Source organism: Lonchura striata, chromosome 10 (genome assembly GCF_050655825.1).
Source record: "Lonchura striata isolate lonStrDom1 chromosome 10, ASM5065582v1, whole genome shotgun sequence".
NCBI classification, from domain to species: domain Eukaryota; kingdom Metazoa; phylum Chordata; class Aves; order Passeriformes; family Estrildidae; genus Lonchura; species Lonchura striata.
The window spans coordinates 6982848-7008258 of NC_140712.1; the positions used below are offsets into that span (position 1 = coordinate 6982848).

General features: G+C 44.8%; 1 protein-coding gene across 10 annotated transcripts in view; it reads right to left on the reverse strand.

Moving 5' to 3' along the window:
• The window catches only part of NEO1 (neogenin 1), a 170196-nt gene that overhangs the window by 87225 nt on the left and 57560 nt on the right, over nt 1-25411 (reverse strand). For all 10 annotated transcript variants that reach the window (XM_085588559.1, XM_077785860.2, XM_077785859.2 and 7 more), the window contains exons 3-5: nt 13905-14180; nt 9752-9905; nt 2207-2343 (exon numbers count right to left, since the gene is read on the reverse strand). In XM_085588559.1, the coding sequence (XP_085444685.1) occupies nt 2207-2343; nt 9752-9905; nt 13905-14180 (567 nt within the window). The remainder of the gene's footprint in view (nt 1-2206; nt 2344-9751; nt 9906-13904; nt 14181-25411) is intronic.

Sequence of the window (25411 nt, forward strand, 5' to 3'; positions counted from 1 at the left end):
ACAGCCTCAGTGTGACACACTTGAGGGCACCCTCTCCCCAGGGAGGTCAGGAATTTTATCCCCACTGCCATGGAAGAAGAATTCAGTGGCCAGCACCATACCAGAGACAGTAATTTGCTTACAGGGTTTTGTAACCTTGTCAGAGAACACAGAAAAGCTGGCCATGGAGCAAAGGAGCCTTTAAGAGCATTCCTCTGAGTCCATGCACAAGCCAAACTTACAAGTGGATAAAGCAGGTTGTTTCTGCCTGGAAATTCCAGTCAGCCCATACCCGGCACTGCCAGGAAACCTCAGTCAAGAGGCAGCCACAGGAACACCTCTCCAGTTCCACTGCCCTACCACTGCCAAGCAAAGGCATCATCCCCCTTGGCACAGAATTCCATGTCTAAACTGCCATGGGGAAATGTCATTAGAAGGGAAAATATTGGCTGCCTGAGCACAACCCCCAGTACAGAGTGAAACCTCTTAGAAAAAAACAAGGGCTTCAAGGAGAGCTGCAGAAAAATACAGTACCTAAAAAAATAATTCCTTGTCTGAAATGCTGCCAGACTAATTTCCAAGAATGGCAGAAAGAACTTAAATTAAGCAAAATCATGCTGTTATTAGGTGGGGAGGAATGACAATTTCTTTGGTCTAGAAGAAAATGATCCAGGGATCAGGTAACAGTTATCCAAGCTATTCAACCCTGCACCAAAGTACAGTAATGCAGAAATACAATTACTCCCTACAGTGACCTCTCAAGGAAAACAGAATTAAGATTAGAACTAAGAAGTAAAATCAGAAATGTCGCTATCTGAAATGCACTCTGTAGAATCTTTAATATATTTTAATACTCAAGCATAAAGGATTTTCTTTCCAGTGCCAGGTGTGTAACATCAGCATGGAAGGCCTGGCAGAACACATTCTAAGCCTTCACAGCCAAATGAAGGAATCCTTTGCAATGGTCCAGAAAAGGAGCTGAAGAGTTGTCTCCAGTTCACTATTCACTTTCATCCCCAGGTGACCTAGCTGGATGTCCTGCACTAAGGCTCCTCTCAGCTTTATCCACAACCTGCTTAATTGCATCATTTCATTAATGTTTTTAATTGCTGTCACTGCCCATAAAACACAAAACCAATTCTGTGAAATAGAGGCTGGAACTGAATTAAACACAGCACACAGTGAGCTGTTTGAACCCACTGTAAAGTGTTCTAAGTATCAAGCTTGGAGGTATTTCCAAAGCCAGAGCACCAAATCTTTATTCTTTTGGCCAAGATACAAGGTAAGAAAAATGTAAAGTTTTCTGCATGACCAGATAGAGTCTGAGTGCTTCCTTTTGGTCAGAAAACCTATCTTTTTGTTTATAGAAAATCTTTCATTTATGGATGTTCAGTGAATACATTTCTCCTCCCAGAATTACTTTTTAGACCAACTTTGTAGCACCACAGTCCACAGTAAAAGAAGTCAGGCAGGCTCTTGTAAAGATCTTGCATATGCCATGAAACTCCAGAGGAAGAACTGGAAACCCCTACTAAGGGTCCAATCAGTAAAAAACACATATTTTCTCATGGAATGTAAGAAAGTCAAGGAAGGCAAACTTTTACCTGATTTTTTTTCCCACTCCTTACGCAGTCTTTTTTCTTTGCTGACCTAGTCTGCTTTACATTTTATGTTTAGTAAGATGCTTTTTAAAACTATATTATCAATATTTCAGTGCTTTTTCTAGTAAAAATATCTTGCAAGAGTAAGCAAAACAGTTACACACAAAATAAACCAGCATATTACCAAATATCTCTGCTTTTATCTTCTCGCAAGCTCATTGAAAACAACAACGTATTTAAGGATTATGAAAAATGCATTAGAGGTGTCCTTTCCAAAGACAACCAGGTTGCAGTACCACAGGTTGACTTTCAGATGGGATCAGCCACACTGTGGCCTTGGTCCTCCTTCAGCTACATGACATCAACCCCATTTAATACAACAGGAGCAGATAGAGCAGCTTTTAAGTACCAACAGGTTGTATTATATATAAGCACATTGCTCATTTGGCTATTTAGGAAATCATAAGCAGTCTGGATAATAAATCAGAGTAACAATATTTATAACAGTATTGGAGGGGGCTTGATTTTTAACAGGGCACAGAACCAATTACAGAATAAACTTCGATATTTAGGCATTTAGTCATCTGGAGAAGTGTTTTCAGTGCAAATCAAAACATCTCACCCACCTTGGACTGTCAGCTCTGCCTGAGCCTCCAGGGTGTCGTTGCCACTCTCAGCGATGCAGGTGAAGGTCCCGGCGTCGGCCTCGACCACGTCCCGGATCAACAGGACACCCCCGGGCAGCAGCTGGAACCGGCCAGACCTGCACACACAGGGACAGGGTCATTCCAGGGGTCATTCCATGGACACAGCCTCAGACCTGCACACACAGGGACAGGGTCATTCCAGGGGTCATTCCAGAGGTCATTCCATGGACACAGCCTCACACCTGCACACACAGGGACAGGGTCATTCCATGGACACAGCCTCAGACCTGCACACACAGGGACAGGGCCATTCCAGAGGTCATTCCAGGGGTCATTCCATGGACACAGCCTCAGACCTGCACACACAGGGACAGGGTCATTCCATGGACACAGCCTCAGACCTGCACACACAGGGACAGGGCCATTCCATGGACACAGCCTCAGACCTGCACACACAGGGACAGGGCCATTCCAGGGGTCATTCCATGGACACAGCCTCAGACCTGCACACACAGGGACAGGGTCATTCCAGGGGTCATTCCATGGACACAGCCTCAGACCTGCACACACAGGGACAGGGTCATTCCAGAGGTCATTCCAGGGGTCATTCCATGGACACAGCCTCAGACCTGCACACACAGGGACAGGGTCATTCCATGGACACAGCCTCAGACCTGCACACACAGGGACAGGGCCATTCCATGGACACAGCCTCAGACCTGCACACACAGGGACAGGGCCATTCCAGGGGTCATTCCATGGACACAGCCTCAGACCTGCACACACAGGGACAGGGCCATTCCAGGGGTCATTCCACGGGTCATTCCATGGACACAGCCTCACACCTGCACACACAGGGACACAGCCTCACACCTGCACACACAGGGACAGGGTCATTCCATGGGCCATTCCATGGGTCATTCCATGGACACAGCCTCACACCTGCACACAGGGACACAGCCTCACACCTGCACACACAGGGACAGGGTCATTCCATGGACACCACCCCAGTCTGGGACACAGAGGAGTTGTAATTACACCATCACATCCCACACTAAAAATTAAGTTCAACCCTATCAATTCCACAAGAGCAGCTCATCCTTTTGCACTTGCAGCTTCACTTGTTCTTAATTAAATGTGATCCAAGGTATTTAGTAGAGAGCAGCCAGAACTGAAGAAAAATGAGGTACTGTAATCACATAATTAAAAAAAAGACATTTTGCAGATCCAGCTGGAATGACTGACTGCTTGGAAAGCTGAGGGAAGTACAACAGGAGAGACTGTGCCTTTACAACACAAGGACAACAGTTCACATTATACAACGTAAATATAAATTCAATTCTGTGAAAAGGTAAGCCACCCCCGAGAGATGAAATACTTCAGAATAAGATACAGGTTATAAGAAATTCAAAATACAGAATCATCGGGTGACAACAGGTCTGTACAGAACCTCCCTCCCCCTCTGACTTGCAAAGGGCAGGGAAGGGTTTCTAACCCAGCCCTTACAATCTCTCTGCTTTTGCTGCTAAATGGGGCTGATAAAGGTGGCACTTCATGCTCAGTGCAGCACCCTCAGCCTCCAGCCACATCCTCCTCCTACTGCAGCCATCACTGACCTTCACCTGACACAAATTCGTACATGACTTTTCCAAGCTCCTTCAACACTCCCTCCAAGTTTCCACATGAAATACCAAATAAACTTTCCAGTAAAATGCCAAGAACCCCAAGCCAGGACAACAAGTTGTATTTGGATGCTGACCCAGAGCCATTCTTGTTTGCAGCTGGAAAAGGAAGAGTGGGGGACAGGGAAGGGAACCTGGTGGCTTCCTGCCTGGCACTCTCAAGCCATGGCTTGTGGGCAGGAAGGGACAGAATTCTGCCCATGTATGAACATTACAACAATGGCCTTTTTGATCTCTATTTGGAATGGCCAATGGACAAAAATCAATCTCAGTGCTTTCTCCATTTGAAATTTCCCCTAAAATTACACCAGTAGCACCAATCCTGACCTGCTTGGACAGGTACATTGCTGGGACTCAGCCTTTTGCCTCATCTCACTCTTACTTATCAGATAAGTATTGATTTATGATCCTACTGTAACTGCTCATCAAATTTCTGGTTATTACATTTAAAAGCAGAGCAAACAAAACATAAGTGTCATTAAGTGTTAAAAGCATCCAAAGAGATGTCCCCTGTCCAGGTGCTCTGTAAGGAAAGCCATACTGTTCCCATGAGAAACACCAGGACTATAGAAACGTAACTTGGAAGAAGTGCAGGGAATTTGAGTGAAGATATGAATTTGAAAAATCATATTAAGAGTTTCCCAAATGCTGGGAAAAATGTCCCAGGCTTTCCTTGCGTGGGAATGGCACATCAGACAGGCTCTAAAACCAGGCCTAAAGAAAAACACCCAGAGTAAGACAAGCCTGGACCTTGACACATCCATCCGTGGAATTTTCAACCTTCTTTTATTATGTAAAAGAGCTGCTTTGACTTTTTGTTCTTGCAGCAGGGAATGTGCTGAGGGCTGGGATGAAAGCAGGGAGCTGGATCTGCCAGGGACAGCGGGACATGGAGCAGGGAAGGAGCTGTGCCCCAGGAACTGCCACTGGCACATGCTGAAGGAATGATCAAAGGCCATCAGCGCGTCTGTGGCATTTTGAGGACATTAATGCCTTTTCCAAGATATCCATTGTTACCCTCTAAAAGCAACACGTGCCTTAGGGCGCTCCTTTCCCTCTGCCAGCCGCTGGGAAAGTTACTGACAGCAGTTCAGATGCTACTAAAACTATTAAAAACTATTCCTGCTTGCCACTTTAGCTTGTCTAGGGGATCTCACAAACTACTTGCAGCATCCGAATGTTTGTGGGAATTCTCCTGTTCAGCCATCTCAACATGTGCCACGTTTGTATTCCCTTTGATTATTTTCCTCCAGATAACCCAGATTTGGGCTCAATTTCCCAATAGGTGATTCAGTGGAAGTTTAATGGAAGAAAACAATTTATCTGCCAGACTCCTTGGTGATTCCCTCTGTATGAATCAGCTGTGGAAAAATTCTGGACTTAAAGCAAAGCTTCTTTTATAATAAAACAAAACATCTTAATTTTGTAAGGACAATGAAGGATTTTCACAAAAGAGCGAGGCAATAGGATTTCAGACACTGGAGACAAAGAATCAGCTTAATATAAAAGTGATAACATAATTTCAAGTGTCATTAAAAACAACAAAGATTGATCACTCAGATGTCAGGGAAAAGGAAAATCAAATTCCAGCCTTTTATATGCATTCCATACAGCCCTCACTTGCACCCCCAGAACAAACAATTACTGAGCTACTCCGGATGCCTCACTCACAGGCTCCTTCTGTTTCATTATCACAAAATATAGTGAGCCTTTATTAATTTACTGTAGTCAAACTGTCAGTTATACCCTGAGGTTTGGGCTTTTCTTCCCTCTTTTAAATTACTATTCCCCAAACATCTTATAATCTATTTGCTGTCTCAGTAAGTACAGCAGATAAAATTAGACAGTAAATTAGATTATTTTGTGGGATCTACTACCAGAAAAATCTCCATAATTACTCAGCTATGCTTAACCTTTCCTGAGCTGGGCAAGTTTAATTCACTTTGTACCAATCACTCAGAACCCTGCAAACAGAAATGTGTAATAATGGGAATCTGACACATTTGTGGGAAGCACTAAGGAAAACCCTGCATTAGGGATGTGGATGTGATCATACAATCCCAGACTTCATGTGAGCACAGCCAGCAGAGCAGAAATGAACATGGCACAAGTGCCCTCAGCTGTCGTCCCCTCACTGAAGGGAAGTATTACATGTACAACCATGTTTCTGCAGGAATTTTTCAATTACATGAAATTTTGCTAAACTGAACAGCAGAAACCTGCTGCAGAGCTTGCTGGACTTTACAGACATTAAAATGTTTCTGCTCCAGTCCTTTCAATGGTTTCGTTTCAGACGAACCTTCTCATCTGCTGCAGGTTTTTCAGATCCCGTGGCACCTGCATTTGCTCCTTCTCCCACAGACATGTCCCAGTATAAATGAAGATACAATAGATGCTGTTGGAGCACACACTGCTAGGTTTTCAGAGCAGATCATCTTCCAGACATTTCTCTGTGCCTGCATCCCAAGCTCTGGGGACAAATCCACCTGGGCAGTCACCTGGAACTTCCCTTTCCAAGTCAGGAATTGTCAAAAGCACAAAGGGAATCCTGCACTTGCCGAAGAACAGACCCTTCACACAGCAGGATCCTCAGCCAGACTGGAGACTGAAATAAAAAATACTCACTAGGCAAGAAAGGCTCCAAGTTGGCTCAAACTTGAAGAGCTACTCAGCCTGAATAGAACACCTCCATTCTAGCCATTTGTACCAAGCAATGTTGACACTACAGGAGATTTTACTTTAGGAAGTTTTCCATTAAGGGCTTAAGATTTATTCCAATAACTTCATACTTCAGTGCCTTCCCTGCTTCCTTCCATTTCCCTCAGCATTCTTCAAATTCCTGGCAGAGATACTACTGACTCAGTCCATGGAGCCAATCCAGCTGGAAAAGCAGGAGGATATTCCCAGTGCTGAGCCCATGGATGATCTGCATGATGTCTGTCCATGTGCCACCTGCTACCATGGGCCACACAGAAGGCTGGAGCCCTCCTTTGGATTTTGGAGCTCCACCTCAACCTAAGCAGGGTTTCGTCTTCTCCTTTCTTTACAGACAGTGGAGTTTTGGGAAAATTACAAAATATGAAGATTACAAGTTGGACTAGTGAATCAGTTCAAGGGAAAGCTTCTTAGTCTTTAGTGGCATTCTTTATGGAGAACCAAGAAGTCAGCAGTCTCTTCATCAGATTTCTTTAAAAATCTTCAAGTCAGTGAGCTCAGAAGAATTCCTTGAAATTCTAAGAGCCTTGTTCCAATGGAAACTTGGAGCACTAAGTAAACTTCCTTTTCTCACCCAACATCAAAGCTTCCTTCTCTCACACTAATTAATTTGGAAAATATTTTATCAGAGCAACTAATTTCACAATATATTTCATTACAGGCTGTCTGAACAACTGCCAAAGCTGCCATCACTCAAGTTTACTCATATTTATCCATTAACATAAATCTTACTGCAGTCTTCAACAAATAATCCATCAAATTTAATCATCTTCCCTCTTCTCCAGATCTTATAACACATATTTAATACAAAACCCTACCACTCCCTATCCTTAAAATTAATCTATTTTCCTATACATACAGACTCCTATCCATATTCTCCTCAGGAATACAACTTGAAAGGTAAACATTCTGCCTTGCATTCATTAATTACCACAGTTATGGCAAAAGTAAAAAGAAGGTTTTGTGTTAAAACCCTTTAACAAGGGGTCAAAATTAAGGACAATCTCCCCATGCTGTCTGAGTTTTGTTTCCTAAGCCCAAACACACAGAGAGAAATGTCCCATTATATATGGCTATATTTATATATGGCTATATAGATGTATGTTAATGTTTGGGGTGGGGGTGTGCATAAACAAAACTGGGATTTCAGAGCTTTTCCCAGGCAGAAGGGACATTAAAACCTGCCCAGATGAAAATAATCCGTTTTTTCTTGGGATAAAGAAAAGCCACGCTAAGAAAGTCGTACTTTTATATCAAAAGGGGATTTTAATACAAATTAAATGTGATTTAATTTGTAATTACATTAACAGACCATGCATAACAAGCTACGGTAGCTATTTAGCAACAGTAACTGCAGGCTTTTCTCCAACAAAGAATCTTAATTTCTGGAGATTTTCTAGTTATTCTATTCACACCAATAACACAATAGCTGGAGGGTGAATGGAGTTGAAGAGGTTTCTGTTCTCAGCTCTTTGAATCTCTGCCCTGTTCAGCCACATTCACAAGCAGCAGACTTGGGGGCTTTGCTCAGTTTGATCACTTGAAGGAACAATGAAAAAAGTTTACCCCACAGAGGGGAAAAAAGACCAAATTTCTACCTTTACCTACCTTAAAACTCAAGCCTACAATGAGTACACACTTCACTTCAAGAAAAGAGCTAAGTGTTGCAAGAAGAAAAAAGTCAGCTGGAACCTGTTCTTGTAACAAAAGGCAAAACACTAAAACTAATGCTAAATATTCTGAAAAATCAGGTTAGACTTGGCTGAAATTGTGTGCATTTGAAGATCAAGTATATTTACTAATGTTATGCTCCAGCTCTCCAGAAGAATTTCTTACCCTGAATTATGAAAAAAAGAAAATACCTGTGAAGCCCTAAGAAGTGAGCATGGCAACCTCACAGAACGAGGGAAGCAAATTCCAAAGGGAATTAACAGCACTGTATCCAGTGGTGGGAAAATCTGGGTTTTGGGTTTCAAAAATCAAGAAAATAAAAGGAGAGCTTTAACTCCCTGTGCCCTGAATGTGCCACAGCCTAGAGAAGGACAGGGCATCAAAACTTCCTAAAGATGTGACATGACATCACTTTACATACAAGAACAACAAATTCAGATCTTGCCAGGCACATTTATTCTGCTACTTCATCCCATTTGATTGTGCTGCTCCAATGAGTCTGCACCAGCTTTTGTAGGGGAGCGAGTTCTTATATTTATAAAACCCCCTGAATTTAAATCATGTGCCTTCACACTGACACAGTACCATCTCTCAGGGGCTGTTTGTCATTTCCCACAGCAGCCTCCCATCAAAGACAGTTCAAATTACCAGCTCCTAGATTCTTTTAATTTAAGAGTTGCCAAAAAAGAGATATATTATATCCCTGGTGCTGCAGAGACTTGAGCATTGTTCTGGCCGCTTTCTGCGTCACAATTTACCCCTCCTTGTTCCATGATTAACTTGGCTCCCCATTAATCTCACTGCTGACTTTGAGGGACATGGAAAACAGTCAAAAATCTATTTGCAATCGTGGTTCTAGGAAGTATGTTCATTACATGGACAAAACCAGCCTTGATAAGATTTGTTCTGCTCTTTTAATACAGATTTTCTACCACATTATTCTGACTGTACCAGCAATGACAATGTATAAGTTCTCACTCTATACATCTCTGAAAGCTCACTGATTTTTTGCCATCATGTCTACGATTTTATTATTCTATTTTAACGAGAAAATGTGTCATTTTGCTTTAAACACTTATTCTTCCATTCCTGTGGGATATTCTGACACAGAGTGAACATTTCAACTGCAGAAAGAACGAGTGCAGGGCTTCACACTCAGAATACCCCAACTCATCCTCCTTTTCCTGCAGTGTCTTTATTCCCTCAATTGCTGCTTCTAGTCCAGTGCCAGTCTAAAAGTAAATTATTCTTAATAACCTCCCTGCTTCAGACAAGATTTCTTAGCTTCAAACGGCTGCAAAAAGAGTCCTGACACTGTTCCAAAGTCTCCTGAACTACCTCCCTTATCCCAGCACCGAGTCTTGAAGACCTGCAGCATTTGGGATCAGCCTCTGCTCTCCAGGTTGCAGGCCCAAAGGAAGGCGTGCGCCAATCCCAAATCCTCCAAATCACTCACCCGTCAGTGGGAAGCTCCTCGTGGTCCCTGGTCCAGCGGATGAGGGGAGGAGGGAAGCCGGCGGCGACGCAGGGGAACAGCGCGCTCTGCCCGGGCAGCCGGCTGAGGGACGAGGGCGGCTTCAGCAGCGCCAGGCTCTGCGGCTCCTCTGCGCCTGCAAACGGGACACCACGCAGCTGGCACCAGGCGCAACACCAGAAGATGGCCGTGATAAACACCACCAAAAACCCTCAGAACCAAAATTCAACCGGCCCAAGAAAATCTTTAATTCCATCCCCACCTCGCCCACACCGGAGCTTCTCCCAGCCTTGTTACCATTTCCTCCAGACATGCAAAATGATTCCCCACTTTTGGGATTCTCATTCTTCCAATTCCCTGGGAAACTATTCCAGCTCTAAATTACAGCCGTGAAACTGGTACTTCCACCAGGTAGCAGAGATTTAGGAAAGAAAGGAGAAGCTTTGAGTTTGTCCAGCAAGCCTTGGGCTTCATCACGGAGCTTCCTGAGGGAAGTGCTTTTACACGCTGGAAAGTTAAATTATTGCAGCACTGACTGACCCCAAGTAAAATACAACAACCAAGGAACGTGCATGCTGAATTAACAAAACAAAAATGCCCCACCACAGCTTTCCAGCCTTATGAAAACAGGGAATCCTCTGAAGCAGCTCTACATTGGATTAAGTTGACAGGGCTTTCTTCCTTTTTCTTCCTACCCTTAAGAAGAAGCACAAGCCATGGGCACATTTATTCAGTCCCTACTAGAGGGTGTACCCTCTGTCTGTGCCCTGCACTGTACCTAGAGGAAATGAGCTCTACAGAGCAGCTCCACTCTGGACTGGGTAGCCCCTACTCACCCTGCACTAACTCCTGCATTGCCAGCACTCTGATGGGTTTTTGAGGGTGTTATGGCAGCAAAGCTCCACAACTGGACAAAGCCTCAAACTATTTCTGGCCACCTAAAATGAGGACAGAATATTCTGCACCTACTCTACTCCTGCTCCCTGAATGAAGCACATTCTGTGTCTCATCACACACATATTTGGCTGCTCTCTCACTTGGGCCCGAGGTGCTACTCACAGGCATTTCAGGAAGATGTTGTTTTGGTGTTCTTCAGCTCAAAACACTAAAAATAATACTGAGTGTTCGCAGCACTGAGCTCAGGGCATACACAAGCTCCAAGGCACAACACGAGGAGGTGCCAGGACACTTGGGGGAAGCAGAACAGGTGGAAATCCCGTGTGGGAGTTGGCACAGGCAGAGGCAGCCAAGCTCTGAGCAGTCCTGGATCAGCCAGCCCCATCCCTGCAGCTCTGCCCACATTCCTGGCAGGAACTGCTCCACCTGCCCTGCTGTGCATGGGGAATAATGAAGTGCTGGGGACCTGGAGCAGCACGTGGAGCCAGCCATGCTGCCAAGCAGGGATACAACATCTCCAGGCAGCCACTCTTACATGGAGAGGAGCCAGGACGATTCCCTGGAGACACCACTCCGCGTGCTCCAATCTCCCAAAAGGGAGTTCAGCTCACAGGTAAATGGAAACTGGATCCCAAAGTTAAGTGACATTTTTCTCTTGCCGTCCTACGTTTGAAAGCACCCACTTGTGAAGTGGCAGAGCTCAGAAATGCATCTTTCTGCTCAGTGGCAGCCTGGTGTCAGACAAAGCAGAACATTTAAGCAGCAGAGCACTGTCTGAAGATGCAAATCTCTGGGATGCAGGAGTGTGCTGGGTGTGTTTCAAAGCCTGGGAAGCAGTGGTGGGTTCACTGTCAGCCACACATCAGATAACCATTTAAAAGAGGAATAAAGTGAATAAAGAACAGATTAATTCAAATCCTTCTTTCAAATACTTCTCAGGCCAAGCAATCAATTACAGGGCTGCTCAAGACTAAGGGAGCTTTCCCTTCAACAGCTTAATCCCACTTTCTAAAAAAAAAAAAAAAGCCTGCAGGGAGGGATTTTACCAAACTTCACTATCGATACTTTTGGATTCATGATGGAGCAAAGAAACAGCATCATTTGAATTCCCTAACACAGCTCTATTTCATCACTTTCAGCAAAGCATTACAAAAGCAAGGAAACTCCAGCCTGAGCCAAAAAGGATTCAAAAGATCAGTGTAATACAGAAGTTTTCAAGAAATCTTCAGATTCCATTTAAAAAATCAGCAAAATTGTCAGCATTTGAAGGGCTGCAGAAACAAGAAGGCAATCCAAACGACAGGAATTAAATCAAGCATCTTTTCCAAAAGTGCTTTTCTTCAAACCCTATATCCTTAGTTGGAGAAGAGACAAGGCTTTGGAAAGGCTAAAGAACTGAATGAAACAGTCCTACTTTAAGCATGATTGATTTCCAACATCCCAATTTCAAAAGAGGGTTATAATTGTAAAAATTGGGGTATTTTACAGAATAATTTAGTATTCTAAGTAGAGAAGGGCCATAGTCACAAGAAACAGAACTATTCCTTGAAAGGGACCCCTGAAGGTGCCCCCACCTGCCTCAAGTCTACCTGCTCCCCACACCAGGTCAGGCCAACCGTGACATTGTCCAGCCTAACCCTGAGAGCTTCCAGAGATGGAAACTCAGCAACTCCCTCCAGCAGTTCCCCAAGAGTAACAACTGAATGAGAATTCCAACATGGAGACTAATCCAGAAGAGACAGCTCTGGGAACAATTAAGGAACCTCATATCAAACACAGCCTGTATTTCCCTAGTTTGGGAAAGCACAACCCACATTCCTGTCCTATTTTTGGTCACTTTTCAAACCTTTGTGTAAGAACAGCTGGTGGTGTCACTGGGAACAGAACACACTGAATGTGCCAACAGTTTACATCAGCACTGGACTTCTGTTCTACCAAAAATATCTCAACATTTCAGAACAACAGGCAAAGCTGAACCTTCCAAAATAAAATGTCATCCCCTCTGAGGGTTGGAGACTTCCCAAAAGGCCCCATTAATTAGACAATCAGAATTTCCAGAATACTGGGACAATTAAAAGCACCTCAGCTTAAGCATCCCAAGAGAGAGACTAAGCACCAATTTCTTTGTGAAGCTTCCAGGGTTTGAAACATGGGATTCAACCCGAGAAACAGAAACCCCCAAGCTTTTATACTCACAGAAACAGTCAATTCCCATTTTGTATCATGTCACAATAGAAGTACATTATTGTTTGTTGTTTTTTTTTTAAAGAAGTCTTTCCCCAAAATGTCTTAAAAGCTGAACCATTACATATGGGAAGGCAGCCTGTGAGCGTCTCCAACCGCTGTGAAGAGCTCAGGGCCTGTGGACAAAGACCCTGAGTTGGAGACTTCCCCAAAGGTCCCAATGTTTAGATGGTCAGAAATTTCTGAATATGGGAAAAACTAAAAACACCTCAGCTTAAGCATCCCAAGAGTGACAGACTAAGCACCAATTTCTTTGTGAAGCTTCCACAGGGTTTGAAACGTGGGATTCAACCTGAAAAAAATATAGAAGTCCCCAAACACTTATACTCAAAGAAACAGTTGGTTCTGCTTTGTATCACATCCCAATGGAAGTGTTTTGAAAATGTTTTCCCCAAAATGCCTCAAAAGGTGAACCATTAAATACGGGAAGGCAGCCTGTGAGCGTCTCCAACCACTGTGAAGAGCTCAGGGCCTGTGGACAAAGACCCTGAGTTGGCGACTTCCCCAAAGGTCCCAATGTGTATTATTGGCAGCTTTTAAAAATGTTTTCCCCAAAATGCCTTAAAAGCTGAACCATTAAATAGAGGAAAGCAGCCTGTGAGCGTCTGCAGTGCGTTCAGGGCCTGGAGCAGCTCGGCCCCGAGAGCATGGAGCAGCTCAGCCCCGAGAGCATGGAGCAGCTCAGCCCCGAGAGCATGGATCAGCTCAGCCCCGAGAGCATGGAGCAGCTCAGCCCCGAGAGCATGGATCAGCTCAGCCCCGAGAGCATGGAGCAGCTCAGCCCCGAGAGCATGGAGCAGCTCAGCCCCGAGAGCATGGAGCAGCTCAGCCCCGAGAGCATGGAGCAGCTCAGCCCCGAGAGCATGGAGCAGCTCAGCCCCGAGAGCATGGAGCAGCTCAGCCCCGAGAGCATGGAGCAGCTCAGCCCCGAGAGCATGGAGCAGCTCAGCCCCGAGAGCATGGAGCAGCTCAGCCCCGAGAGCAGCAGCGGTACCTGGCAGGACTTGGAGCTCGGCCTCGTCGCTGTACTTGGGGGCGCCGCCGGTGTCCAGGGCGCAGCGGTAGAGCCCCGCGTCGGCGTCCGAGGCGTTGGTGAGCAGCAGGGCCCCGCCGGGCAGCTGCAGCAGCCGCGGCTCCGGGGGCAGCGCCCGGCGGTCGCGCTCCCAGCGCAGCAGCGGCACCAGCTCGGCCGTCACCTCGCAGCCCAGCACGGCGCTGCCGCCGCGGTACGCGGAGGTGGGCTCGGGCTGGCTCGTGAACCTGGGCAGACCTGCAAGAAAACCAAAAGAACGGTAAGTTTGAGATGTTCTGAACACGGCGCCAAAGATTGAAAGTTCAAGTCGAGTCTCAAGAATGTAGTTTTGGAAAAGTTAAGATGCTCTCCAACTCTTTAAAAACCTTAACAGCTGACGGGACAACGTTAAACATGGATGGCGTAAAGGCGGACACACCAAATAATCACAGAATCCTGGAATGGTTTGGCTTGGAAGGGACCTTAAAGCTCATTCAGACCCACCCCCTGCCATGGGCAGGGTCACCTTCCACTATCCCAGGCTGCTCCAAGCCCTCTCCAGCCTGGCACGCTTCCAGGGATGGGGCAGCCACAGCTTCTACAATGCAGCCTACAAAACACCTTCACTTACCACCTTCAGCTACAAAAGCCTCTGTACAGTGCCACAAGGAAAATATTGAGATAAATATTTGCATATGAACATTCTCAGTGTGGCCGAGAGCAGAGTTTCTCTAGGACACACCACGGAGCTCACTCAAGCAGTGCTGCACAACCCAGGCCACCTTTTCCATAAAAATGCTCTCCAGAAACACCCAGAGCCCACTTAGTGGCTTCACAGTTGGGCTGGGGAGGCCAAACCCCTGGGGGAGCTGTGGGAAGAGGCTGGGGGCACAGCTGGAGCTGGTTCCATGGAGCCACAGCTGAGGCAGCCAGGGAAGCTGGGGGCACATCCCTGAAGCACATCCAAGACAGGGAAATCCACGGGACAGTGAGGCAAGTGTGAGGCACAGTCCTGGAGTGGGCAGGTCAGAGGAGGAGAGAGAGGAGGAAGGGCAGCTTTGGGTGTCATCCTGGGGAGACCAGGGTAGAGCATGAGGCTGAAGAATTGGGAATGAAGGCAGGGAGCTGAAATGGGGAACCAGCAGCGAGAGTACTTTAGTTTGTTTTTTTTCTTACCACTCAAATTACTTTAGTTGTCAAGAAATTAAATTGATTTTCTGCAAGTCAAGGTTGTTCTGCCATTACAGTAACTGGGAGTGATCCCATCTTGATCAGTAACTTTAATCTTATTTCTTCTGCATCCTGCTGAGGAGCAGGGTGAGGGCACAGCTGGATGGGCAGCCAGCCACAGTCACCCCATCCTAAGTGTTCTGCACATGGAAATGATCAGATCTGCCACAGTTCAACCCCCTATTTTCACAAGTCTCACTGAATACCTATCACAAATGCACTGGGAATGCACCAGTAAAAGGTCCAATCCTGCAGGACAGCCAGACTGGAGGAGGATTCATATATCCTAACATTTAGGATTAGGATTTATATATCCTAACATATAAATCACTCTTGTCCTGTCAAGTTCCTTCCATAACCCTGAACAGTTCATCTCCAACTGTTACATATTTTCTTCCCTCTCTGAGTCCCACCTGGGGACTCCTTCCATAACTTCATTCCTCCAAGAAACTTTCTGTTTCTAGTTCCCCTCTCCCAGTGTACTTCCAACCAACTTGCAGTCCTTTGATCTTGACCTTTTTTTGGTATTATTTTGCATCTTTGATATTTATCCAAAAGTCCCTCCAAGGTATTCACAGGAACAAAAAATCCAACTTCTTTCAACTTTTCTCCTGCTTAATGAAGCTACAATCTTGAGTTTCTCTCCCTCATTCCCCTACCACTCTACCCACCTTTACAGATGCAGAATGGCAGGATAATTTTGGAAGTAAGGGAACAACCAGAGCAAAATCAGCTACAAGGTCAGAGCTGGTTACTTAGGGATTTGTCCAGTCAGACCTCAAAAATCCCCAAGGGGTGGAGACCGCACAACCTGTTCTACCTCATGGAGCAGAACTCCCTCTTTACACCCAGTCAGAACCTCCCTTGCTCCAACTGATCCCCAATGCCTCCTGCTCTCCCACCAAGCACTCCTGGCAGAAAGACAAACTCCAGCGCCTCGAGTAATTTAAGTTCACAAACATCCACAGAAATATTACAAAACTGCTTCTCTGTCTATTGACAAGATCTTCCCAAAAGATGGAACCATCTCAGTGGCTCTGCACAATCAATGCTAGAACCCAAGTAACCTTTTCCTCACCTGAATAACCCATCCCTCTGTCCCAGCACAATCCCAAGGTGTCTCTGCACCTGCCTGACTTTGCACACTGCGCTCAGAAGTTCCATCATCAGTCAGTCTGGAGCATGACTTAATTCTTCCTGTGAGATGAGACCAAGGGGAACGAGGTCTCTCGTTTGCCACACTCACTAATTCAGTGGGTAAATGGGTTGTTCTTACAGCTGATGAGGCTGTTAACCCTGAGCCTCTGAACTCCAGTCTCTGAAGCATCTGTCCTTTCTGAAAAATGTCCTTCTTGACAGAACCCATTATATGTTCATAATTACCTCCGATGCTTATCTCTCTCAATATTCTCATTTATTAAGAGCCCTGCATATTAAGCCAGCTCTTTCCCCATCCTGGGAGGGAATCCTGGGTCTCCTCCTTTGGCCAGGTGACCCCATGACTTCTGTTCTCACCTCACCTGTTGCCATCTCTTTGCTCCCAGCAGCTCCCACTGCTACAGCCCCATAGTGGCTACTTGAAGCACAAGCAGGAACGTTCCTGGAGGACTGAAGCCCTGCAATTTCTCACATGCAGCTCAAATATGCTTTCATTTTATCCCTTACAAGTACTGTTCATTTCCTGGACAAGACAGACCTTTTGCCTTCTGTTGTGTGCAGGTGCTCCACTGAGGTTAAATAAGCTTTATTCAAGATGGTTTCATTACTCACTAGAAATGAAATTACAGTTCATTTTCCAAGTCATCTTAAATGCCACTAAAACCTGTATTTCGTCATAGTCCTGTGTGGTTTTAAAATATATATTTTAACCTAGCCTGTAATTTTGTCCTAAAGAGTAATTTTCTCTTATTCTACAATTATTGGCAATTTGCACTGCGTAAAAGCCCCCATTGTGGAGGAGGACCGTTTGCTTTAGCTAACAAACACCACAAAACAATCATGATGCATTATAAAAAGCACTCCAAATCCAGGCCTTAATTACTATTAATTTGGAGATCTGTTTATAAATCCAGAAGCAGGTCCCAGAGTGCTGGCACACCTCCTGCAGCAGTGAGCCACTAGAAAATACCCTTTCATCTCCCAGCCCAGAACCTCTGTATTACAGAGCTGCTCTCTTCAAAACATCAATTATCAACTTCTAAGCCAGCATTTCCTGAACTTTCTATAATAATTTTTAGAGGCATTACCATGTAAGCCAATTCAGTCTAGTTAAACTACAAACACTTTCAAAACCATTTTTGAAGTTAACTTTTTTTAAAAAATGATACTTTTTTCTCAGTGCTTTGTATTTCCCAAACACGTCAATCAAGAAGGTTGAGCAAGAAGTTCTAACGATGAGTAGAATCCCAGGATGGTTTGGGTTGGAAGGGACCTTGAAGCCCATCCAGTGGCACCCCCTGCCATGTGTGGGGACACCTTCCACTGTCCAGGATGCTCCAAGCCCTGTCCAACCTGGCCCTGGGCACTGCCAGGGGTGGAAGATACACTCCTCACCCATGTGTTGCAGGGTCAGCTGAAGACACCAGCCCATCTTTTGGTAAATGAACATCATGATAAATGACACTTTGGGCTTCTGACATTGAAGAAAATTTTTTCATATTTGTACACACATTAATCATTCTGTGGCAGTGCACATACATTAGGTATCGATTTCAGGACACCAAAGGAAAATACTACTGACCTAGCAGGAATTCAGGTTAATAAACTCAATTTAGGAAGGATGATTTTCCATTTGGAATGTTCTCTAAACACAGGCAGGAGAACATATAAGCAACAGTGCACTCATGTGCATTTAACAGGCATTAGATGCATCCCAATCCCCTCATTTCTGCTAGGACAATGCAAATGGCAGAGAAGGTGGGGAAGTCAACTCTGTGCCTCTTTTCTCCTTCCCTTTTGTTTCTTCCTTCCCCTCATCCAAGCCCAGAGCAATGGTACGAATGTGAATGAACAATCTATTAATGCAAATGTGGTGCATTCAATCAGCATTCCCAGTCTCAGCGTTACTGAGATTTGTGGCCCATTGTCTCCATTTCTGAAAAAGATGTGCCTAGAAGAGCAATAATTCCCATGCTCCTGGAAAACACAGATGGTTAAAATTCTGGCTGTAGTCTCCTGCCCTCAATGGAGCCAGTATTTCATCTCCTAAAGTCTGCAGAATCAGGGAATTCACTGCCCTGAGCCAGATGCCAATCTAGTTCAGCAGCCTCCCTGCAACTGAAGCCAGTGCCAATCAGTTCCAAGGAGACTGAAAGAAAAAAGCTTCATTATCAACCATTACTAAATACCTTGCTCACCTGAGTGCAATAACTCCAGTCACACCTGCCTGTGCTCTGCAGCCTGCCAGCAACGCTGCAAACGCTGCTTTGGTTTATGTGGATGCCACTGCCACACACATTTAAACCCCACAGAGTCCTACCAAGCCTTTGGGACCCATCTCACCAAATCAACACTGCAAAAGGGAAGTGAGAAAAGAACCATCTCCTCATCTCTAGGGAAGAGAAAGCTGGGGAGGAGACCCCTTTTCCTGCCTGTGGCAGGGCTGTACAGTGGTCACAAGCCTCTGAGTTTTCCTCACGTGTGTGCCCTCTGTTGCCACTGCTCTGACTGGAATTTAAGATAACGCTTTGTACACGCATTAGACTGCTCTAAACACACACATATCACATGTTTGTGCAATTAACATTTTCCCAAGGCTGGTTTCAGGCCTTCTTGTGACATCTCGATGTGCTCAGCAAATGTTTCCCGTTTTTTCCCCCGTTTCTACTGCAATATGGAAAAAGTAAAGCACAGGAGCAGCTGGCAGGTTTTCCATCCTGTTCCCTCCTGGATACCATCTGTGAAAAGCCTTTGCTGCCCAGAGTTAACTTTCATTCAAGTTCCTCCTAACTTACCCAACTCTAAACTCCAGCAGCACTATCTCCAAACATTCCACCCTACAGCTTCCACTTTCAATCTGAAATTCATCCAACTAGCCTGTGAATGATCCCACAAACTGCTCACAATTTTCAGCTAAATGAATTTAACTCCATTCCTGTCTGCCTGATCGAATTTGAACTCATGACAAATATGTAACTATGACTCCTTTCCCCAAACAGCCTCTTGGGAAGTGTGGAGATTTCAGCACCACGAGGAGGTTCTGGAGAATGGGAACGTGATCCCCTATTGTTAGGACAGCTCCAACATCTGCTACCCCTCAGCGCAGCGATCACAAAGACATCGCCTATTTTGTTAGTGCATCAGCTCCTCACCCCAACCCTGCTAAAAAATTAATAAGTCCAGCCATCTGTGGACACTTCATTAAATTATCACAGCTCCTTCTCTCCAACATTATTCAGCATCATTTGTTGGAGTGGCAGAGGTGTGAAACGGCTTAAAATACACTGCTGCTAATGAGACATATTTCATGGATCTCACTGGCACACGGAGCAGACTTTGTAATTACAAACACTCCTGCAGAACACAAGTCCACCAGCACGTGAATTAGGATAAGGCCAGATGCTTCCAGTTCTTGCTACAAACACTAAGCAGCACATCATTCTCCCCCTTGCTTTAGGCAAATCAGACAGGGGAGAAGGGAACCAAAAATCCAGGCAGGAGACAGCTCCTTGGGGAAGGGATGAGGATTTTTGCAAGGACTGGAACATGGAGAGAGGAAAACCTACCAAATGTCCTTGCTGGCTAACCAGAGGTGGGAAGTACATGGAAAACAGAACACACATGAGAACTGTCAGTGCATAAGCAGAATTCTGACCTGGTTAAACACAGCCATGACAGCACGGGCAATGTGGTATGTGCTGATGAAAAAACAGCATCCCTTGGCCAGAATGAAGGGACAGAGGAAAATGTCACTGGACACATCGGTAACAGACACAGGTACTGTCACACACAGTGACACACCAAGTGACCTGGTGGCACCTCAGAGCTCTTCTGAACAAACAACTGAACTTCAGATGTCCCAAGTCTCCTTTCAAGCTCAATTATCTGATGATATGGGGAAGGGCCACAAAAAAATATAGTGAGAAATAGCAAAATATTGCAGAAAATATTGTCCAACCTGACCTTGGACACTTCCAGGGAACCAGGAGCAGCCACAGCTTCTCTGGACAACCTGTGCCAGGGCAACCTGTGCCAGGGCCTCACCACCCTCGCAGGGAACAATTTCTCCCTTTTATTCACTACACATCCAAAACTTTAGAGGGTGTTTGGACAAGGAAAACACATCGGCATAATATGATGTTCTACCTGGCAAAACAAGCAAATCCAAATTCTAGTTAGGTGATATCAAGGAGATTAATAAATTATTTCAGGAATGAAATGGGAGTGATAAAATGACTGAATGAAGATCTTAAAAAATACACAGGTCACTACTGACAACCACAACTACTAGAAAAGAGTGGGAGTGAGGTGGGGATGTCAGTCTATAGCACATGGTCAGGCTCAAGAAGTGCTGCAAGGAATGGCACAGACAAACAAAGAAAACAGATCTTCTGATGGAGGTGGTGAAATAGTATAATGAAAATTGGAGAAAGGACTGGCAGTTCAAAGGCCAAACAACACAAAGCTCCAGCAGCAGCAGGAAAAGCTGCAGCAGCCAATGAATCTGACTTCCACAGACACCAAGAAACAACTAAAACAACATTCTAATGCTAGAAAAAATTAATTGAAGGCATGTAAACCATGGCATCATTTATTTGCTGCTGTTGAAGATCATTGTAATAGCAAAACCAATGAAACCCCTGTGGGATTTCAAGAGAAGCCCTAAAGATAAGGCATACAGATTGCCTCATCATTTAAGGAACTTCAGGTCTTCATCAATAGACTGCCTAAAAATAAGAACCCTACAGGCTCACAATTACTCTTTCTAAAACAAAATCGAGAGCCATAACAAAAGAAGAATAAGATCCAAGGGTTGTGGTGAAAGAAAAGAGCTTGACAGGTTAAATAATTTTAGTTCCAGGCGAGGCTATCAATTACGGAAGCTCATGTGAACAAGCTATTCAAAGAAGATTAATGCACGGAGAAGACTGTCAGGATAAATTTATCACAAAACTGGAGAAAGGAAAGATCTGAAAAACTTTTGCAGGCAACTCTATAGACAGTGACAAAGACAGCTGGTACCTGACAACAGGCATTTAGAGACAGGAAATAACCAACAATTTCACTGCAAACTCCTCGGGATGCGTGAATAGCAAAGAAAGCCCCAAAACCAGGGTGCTTGAAGGCTGACAGAGCAGCAGACAAACACAAAGCACAAAGAACTTTTACAGACACAAACATGCAGCTCAAAGAGGTGGCTGGAGACAACAAGGGTGCATGGCAGGATAAAGGCAAACACTAAAAGCAATATAATTATCCAACACAAGCACAGCTCAGCACGAGGGCAGCGTAGCTCAGGTGGCATCTGCACACCACTGACCCCTCCAGCAGCTGCTGGCCATGAACCTCAGAGGATCAGGAACAGGTTTTTAGAGGTCTCTCCACAGCACAGCCTTTCTTTGCCCAATTTTTACTCTGTTTTTAAGAACAGATTGACAGTGCATTTAAGCCAGGGCCAACTTCAGAAGCTGTTACAGAAGGAAGAACAACACCTTGACAGAAACACACAAATTATGTAGAGACATTTCTCCGTGCTCCCCCAAAACAGGGGTTTCTATAGGCAAATGAATAGGGCTTGGAGAGTTTTAAGAATTTTTAACATTCTGATTCCCAGTGTCTTTATGTGAAGGGCGAGACATACCCTATGCTTTTAAAAATGTTACTGAGAACTAGCCTCACTGAAATCAACCCTAGCAAATGTCATGATTTTTCCTTATTCAAAATATTTTTCCTCAATTTTGTTTCCTTTTCAGGGTTATTAAATTTCATCTTGAATTTTTGTTACAGAAAAATAAAAGATTAATCAGAGATACCCTTGTGCCTTGCTACTTCTTACCCTTGCTGCTTTTGTGTCACCTTTCACTTGGGGCAATAGTACAGGTTCTTATCGTTTTCAAAAAGCAATAGTGAGTCAGCCAGAAACCTGAATGAACAATGTCAGCACACAGAGCCTTCAGTGCAGACAAATAAAGCTGAAATCTCTGCTGACTGCACACTGGAGCAGGCAGGGAGAGAGGAGCACAGGCTGCAGATGTAACCATCACTCTGCTGACAGCTCGGGATTGCGAGCGAGCTCCGCGCTAACTTGTCAAACAGAATTACACAGGGATTGCTGGTGCTGACATGCAGAGCAGAAAGAGGGGAAAATCTGATCCGAGTCAAAATATTAACAAATGAGATTCCAATCTAAACACAGTTCAGCCAAGTTCCTTGTTTAGGGGTGTTGGTGCACCATCAGTATGGTGTCACTTCGTCCTTGTCTCACCATCCAGACCCCACAGCCAAGCATCAGCTCATGGGATTTCAGGGATTTGGCCCCAAGCTCCCTTCCACCAAATTCCTCTTTCTCCACAATTAATTCTATCACCTGCCACATTTTCAAAGGCAAAGGTCAAGATAGAACATATGCTGCAAAGAGCTCCCATTTCTTACAGTAAGTTTATATTATTCTGAACTACATGAACATAACTTTATCCATTATCTCAATGCATAAAGAATATTCCCTTTGCCAGCAACAAGACTTGCATTGCACAGGATTTGAATTTCAATCTAGAAAACGTGAGTTTTTTTCGGGGCAGTGCTATTACATCATTGCTAAAGCAGGAAGCTCAGGCACGAGTGCCACACATCTCCCTGTGTCCCCTCTGCTCCAGCTTCAGCAGAGCATTTGTCACCCTCCAGCAAGCACAAATAAGCTTTAACTGGCTCACTGACCCACAGAATTCGGGACAGGGATAGTATTAGTCACAATGAGCTGCTGGATTTGGTTTGATATAAGGTGGAATAAAACTTGAAATGCAAAAGCTTAAGAAAAAGTGTTTTTCAATAGGAACCAGTTTTAAGCAAGCAAATTAAGAGTCTCTTCACGTGGGCTCTGACTTGGTCATTAGATGCCAATGAAGAGTTTCAAAAGAAGCAGGTCACACTCCCTGCTGTGGGCTTTCCCCAGCATTCAGTGTCATTCAGTTGCAGGCAAGTCCTGCCCTTCTCTGCCCTGGACATGGCAAGAGGCTGTGGTATTAAATCCCAGTTGGAGACTAAAAATTTATAATAGTTTTGAACCTGGACCTTTGCCTTCAGTCCAAGAACTGAAGACCAATTCAAAGGCTCACATAGATTTTCTTCGCTACTTTAACTGGACAAATACGAACTACAGGAATTGAGAATGACAAATAACACAGAACATTTATTGTCTTAAGTGTCTAAACTCTCACACTTTCAGTAACAGCTGACAGAACCTGTACAAACTGCAGCTGTGTTAAAACCACCTTTGCCATTTACTTGTCACGAAGAAACGTATTTTGATCTAAGACAATTTATGAACAACACAGATGCTTTTTTCATAGAAAAATATATTTCTGCAAGGAAAATTTATCACCCATGTCAATTCCTGGCTAAGTGCTCTTAAGTATCCTCCTCCAAACTATCTCTGCTCTGAGCTTTTTTCCAATTCTGAGATACAGAATGTTCTTTATTCACAAAGATCAGATCAAAATAACTTTTTTCTCTTTGCTGTTAAAGGCAATGTGCAATCCTGGATAAAAACATGCTGTTATTTCTAAGTTAACCCCATCTCTGCAGAGCTGGGACAGTTTGTCCTGAGCTTTTCTCTCACTTTGGGATGGCACATTGAGTCTAGTGAGAAATAAAACACTGCTCAGCTGCAATCTTTAGAGCCTGGCAAACATCTCAGAGGACATGAGCAAACAGAACCAAACAATCTGTCTACTTCCTTGCAGCTCCTTGTAGTTATGGCAAAAAAAACAAAGATAAAATTTCAGCTCAAATTAATGCTTGAAAAGAATCCTTATCTAGTCACCATTATTTATAAAGAAATAAGTGATTGGTATTCAATAGCTAAGCACTCTAACACCCCAGAAGGAAACACAGCACACCTGTGCTGCTGAGCTTTGCAGAGCTCCACCTTGAACTGCAAGCCCAAATCCCTCTAGGTCCTGCTCCCTCCCACAGGCTGTGCTCAGGGAATGGCCTGGATAACGATTTCTTGGGCTTCACCACTGCCTACAATCCAGAGTCTCTAATGGAAACAGAATTCCTCATTTCTACCTGCCCTCCTCATCTGCAGCACCTTGGTGCATTATAACAAATAATACTTTAAATTTATGGTAGAGAAGTTCTTTATTAACCCATGGAGAAAAGGCAAAGCATGGAGATTTGGAGCTGGTGTCGTAAGCTGCACCAGAAGCAGGATTAGACCCTGGCATCTCTTGACTCAGAACTCCAAGCCTCAGGAACCACCACAGCCCATCCAGGCCTCCTGCAATTCCAGGGGCAGCTCTCCCAGCCATCACTTTGGAAGCCCCAAGCCAGACACACAGAAGATGCAAATAAATCTTGAAAAGGCAATGTGGTCAGCTAAAAACTGGAGCAATCTCCCAAGCGAAGTCATTCCCTCCATCCGATGTCTGGAGGAACTCTCAGCAGAGAAACCCGAGCGAGGGCAGGTCCCTCCTCCCCGACACCTGGCATGGTCACACTGACTTGGGGACACCTGACCCCACACACAGCACAGCTCCAGGAGCTTTGAGTGCACTTCTGAGAGTGCCCCTTTTGTCAGTGCCCTGCCCCGAGCCCTGTGCCCTGGCACAGCAGTCTGGAGGGGCCGTGGATGGCAGGATGGACCAGCAGGAGAAGGGCAGCAGAGCAGAGAGCATTGTGCTCAGGAGCAAAGTGCTCAAGTATGGCTGGAGCTACTCCAAATCCTGCTCCCAAGTATGGACACGATGGGCCTCAGCCTGCTCCAGCAAGCCCAATTTGAAGTGGAAAAGCAGGAAGCCTCCCAAAGTCTCAACACATGAAGCTTCACCATGGCATTTCCAGAGTCACTTTTCAGGAACATCCTCCTCCTGGGCTGTGCTGCCTGCAATGTGCTCAATGGTTCCAAAGGAGATACTACACTTTTACTAAGTATATAGCAAAGCCTTCTGGTTTCTGAACCATTTTAGAGCCTGACGTTACACATGGCAGGAGCATTTCTTAACAGAAGTGATTTGTCTGTACTTTTTCTAAAAGTAATTACAAAATGAAGGCTTGAAAATTAAATTTCTATATTTAAATGAGAAATAATAATTCAAGGAGAT